At 37.0% G+C, this 2,696-nt stretch overlaps 1 protein-coding gene across 1 annotated transcript; it reads left to right on the top strand.

Moving 5' to 3' along the window:
• The first annotated feature begins 234 nt into the window (after positions 1-234).
• On the top strand, positions 235-1,160 carry LOC126393456 (olfactory receptor 6N2-like). Its single transcript, XM_050049643.1, is given in 2 exon segments — positions 235-634; positions 637-1,160. Coding segments are annotated over 2 exon segments (924 nt in total).
• The last annotated feature ends 1,536 nt before the right edge of the window (positions 1,161-2,696 follow it).

Here is a 2,696-nt window from a genome sequence, read left to right as displayed (position 1 = left end):
AATTAGATCTATGGAGGATGAAGCGGTGTGATAAATACATGTCACAAACTCAACCTGTGGAGTATAGATGTGAACACAGTTAAGTCAGGTAACTGTGAATCAATAACACATTCAAATACAGGTTGATTGTTAAATGGATCTTCAGAGAGTAAATTCTTTACTTGTAGTTGTAGGTTCAGTATGTCTGTTACATTATCTGCCTGTTTAAGTGATTGTTAATTTTTGACTATCTTAATGGATGAAGGATTAAATGTAACATATATAACTCTAGGTGGACATGTGGAAGTTCACAAATACAGATTCCTTTATTTTATGATCATGTTTATAGTATATATTTTAGTAATCTGCAGTAATTCTACTATTGTGTATCTTATTGTGATTCACCGAAACCTCCATGAGCCTATGTACATTTTCATTGCAGCTTTGTTAATCAACTCTGTTCTTTTCAGCACTGCTCTTTACCCAAAGTTTCTGATTGACTTTTTATCTGAAAAACAGATCATATCTTATTCAGCCTGTCTCCTCCAGTATTTTTTGTTTTATACTTTAGGCGGTGCAGAGTTCTTACTGTTGTCAGCCATGGCCTATGACAGGAATGTGTCTATATGTAAACCTCTGCAATATCCAACTATAATGAGAAAACAACTGTCTGTATCTTTCTGGCTTTAGCTTGGTTTGTTCCTGCTTGTCAGCTTGTGGCACCGACAATATTGTCCTTTGACGAAAAGCTCTGTAGGTTTACTTTAAAAGCAATTTTTTGCAGTAACTCAATTTACCATCTTCACTGCAGCACTTCACGAGCACTGACTGTATTGGGTTTGGTAATTTTGCTCAACGTTTCATTTTTTCCGATGCTCTTTATACTTTCCACATATGCACAAATATTCAGAATAACCTATCGAAGTTGCAGAAAAGTCAGGAAAAAAGCTGCAGAGACCTGTTTACCTCACCTGTTGGTTTTGATCAACTTCTCCTTGCTGTGCGCATTTAATGTTATAATAGCTCGACTGGAATCTGATATTACAAAACTTGCAAATTTAATAATGACTTTACAGCTGGTTTTGTATCATCCACTTGTTAATCCAATCATATATGGACTAAAAATGAAAGAAATTTCAAATCACCTCAAGCAGTTGTTATGTCATAGGAAGATGAACTAATGTTATCAACACTGATTTCTTCTTCTGTTTAACAGTGCAGAGATGTGATTTCTCTGATCCTTGGAAAGTGTTTAACTTTAGGACTTGTTTTACTTAATAATACACAGTAATGAGCACTGTCAGGTTAAACAATGTGATGACTGATGACATTTTTCTGTTGTAGCAGTTTCATTCTGAATGTTTCATTACTGTCTTATTGCTTTGAATTTACTGTACAAATGCAGAACCCTATTTACCACATCCATTATTAGTATTCTGGGTCTATTGCTGAAGTATATAAATACTAGAACTAAAAACCTACTTTTTGTTTATAGATTGTTTTTAAAGAGTTTATTTTAAATTTATATTGCTAACTTTTGATGCACTGCATGGGTTTCTAGAAATCATTTTTGAAATCATACATTTATCCCACAGTAGACCCTGATTGTATTTAACTCTGCTCCCTTACTCCATTAGTTTTTATCTTGTCAGTTTTCACTGTTTTGTTCATCTCGTTGTTGTTGTGTCTTATAACTTCATGACCATTTGATTAACATGACAATAAAGGATTTCAAATGTCGAAAACATTGTGGCGTTATTTTATATATTTTACAATGTAGTGCTCATAATGAACACTGTATATTGTAACGCATGGTACACAGTCAACCTGATCTCACAGAAATACATGAAATGACCACGACCTCTTAACACCACATTCCGTGGTGGCAGCACGTGATGGGTTGAAATTATGTGCCGGTACCAAGGAAAAAATGCCAATGTAAAGTCAGTTAGGATCCATTGTCGTGGTGGACACACGGATTCCCTGATTCAATCACGTCAACCTCGTTTTCCTCAATGATATCTTTAACATTCGTGTATACACACAAAAACGCGGAAGTGTCCTTGATAATTCAACAATATGACAGGTTAATGTCAAGGCCATGAAATAAAATCCATGTATTTTGCCAGCTTTTGATAGCGTAGAGCTTTAAGAGCATTGTGCTGTGGGCGGATGGGGCGCGTTCCACTACTGTTTTGTAGCTGCTCTCTGCCGTCTGTGGGCTTCATTCCATTTCAGATTGCCATCCGTCTGCCGTAACTTAATCCAAACACCACTAATAAATAAATAAATAAGAAGATAAAAATAAGGCTGAGCACGGAAGAACCAGAGAGGAAACACCATCACATGGAACCGTCTGCCCATGGCAACCCGGCCACTCTCCACTCCACCAGGGGAGAGCGGACCCCAAGCCAGCGCCACAGAACCAGCGGCTGCCCCGCTGGTTATACCTCCGACCGTGGCAGCTGCCACACAAACCGCTGCTGAAAATTATACATTTTGAAACAGGTAGGCTATATACATATTGCAAAACTCTGTAAAACTACACCAAAGCATATTTTCGTTTCCAAATATTTATTTGAAAACGTAACCATTCATACGGTCAATATAAAACATTTTGTTAGTAATAAAAAATAAATGTAATCTCAATGTGACCACGCCAGCCGGCGGGACTGCGGCTGAACCACTTCCAATGTTCATTCATTCATTCATTCATT

Source organism: Epinephelus moara, chromosome 7, assembly GCF_006386435.1.
Source record: "Epinephelus moara isolate mb chromosome 7, YSFRI_EMoa_1.0, whole genome shotgun sequence".
Classification (NCBI taxonomy): Eukaryota; Metazoa; Chordata; class Actinopteri; order Perciformes; family Serranidae; genus Epinephelus; species Epinephelus moara.
Note: the sequence above shows the minus strand (reverse complement) of the source record. Positions and strands in the feature narration are given on the sequence as shown.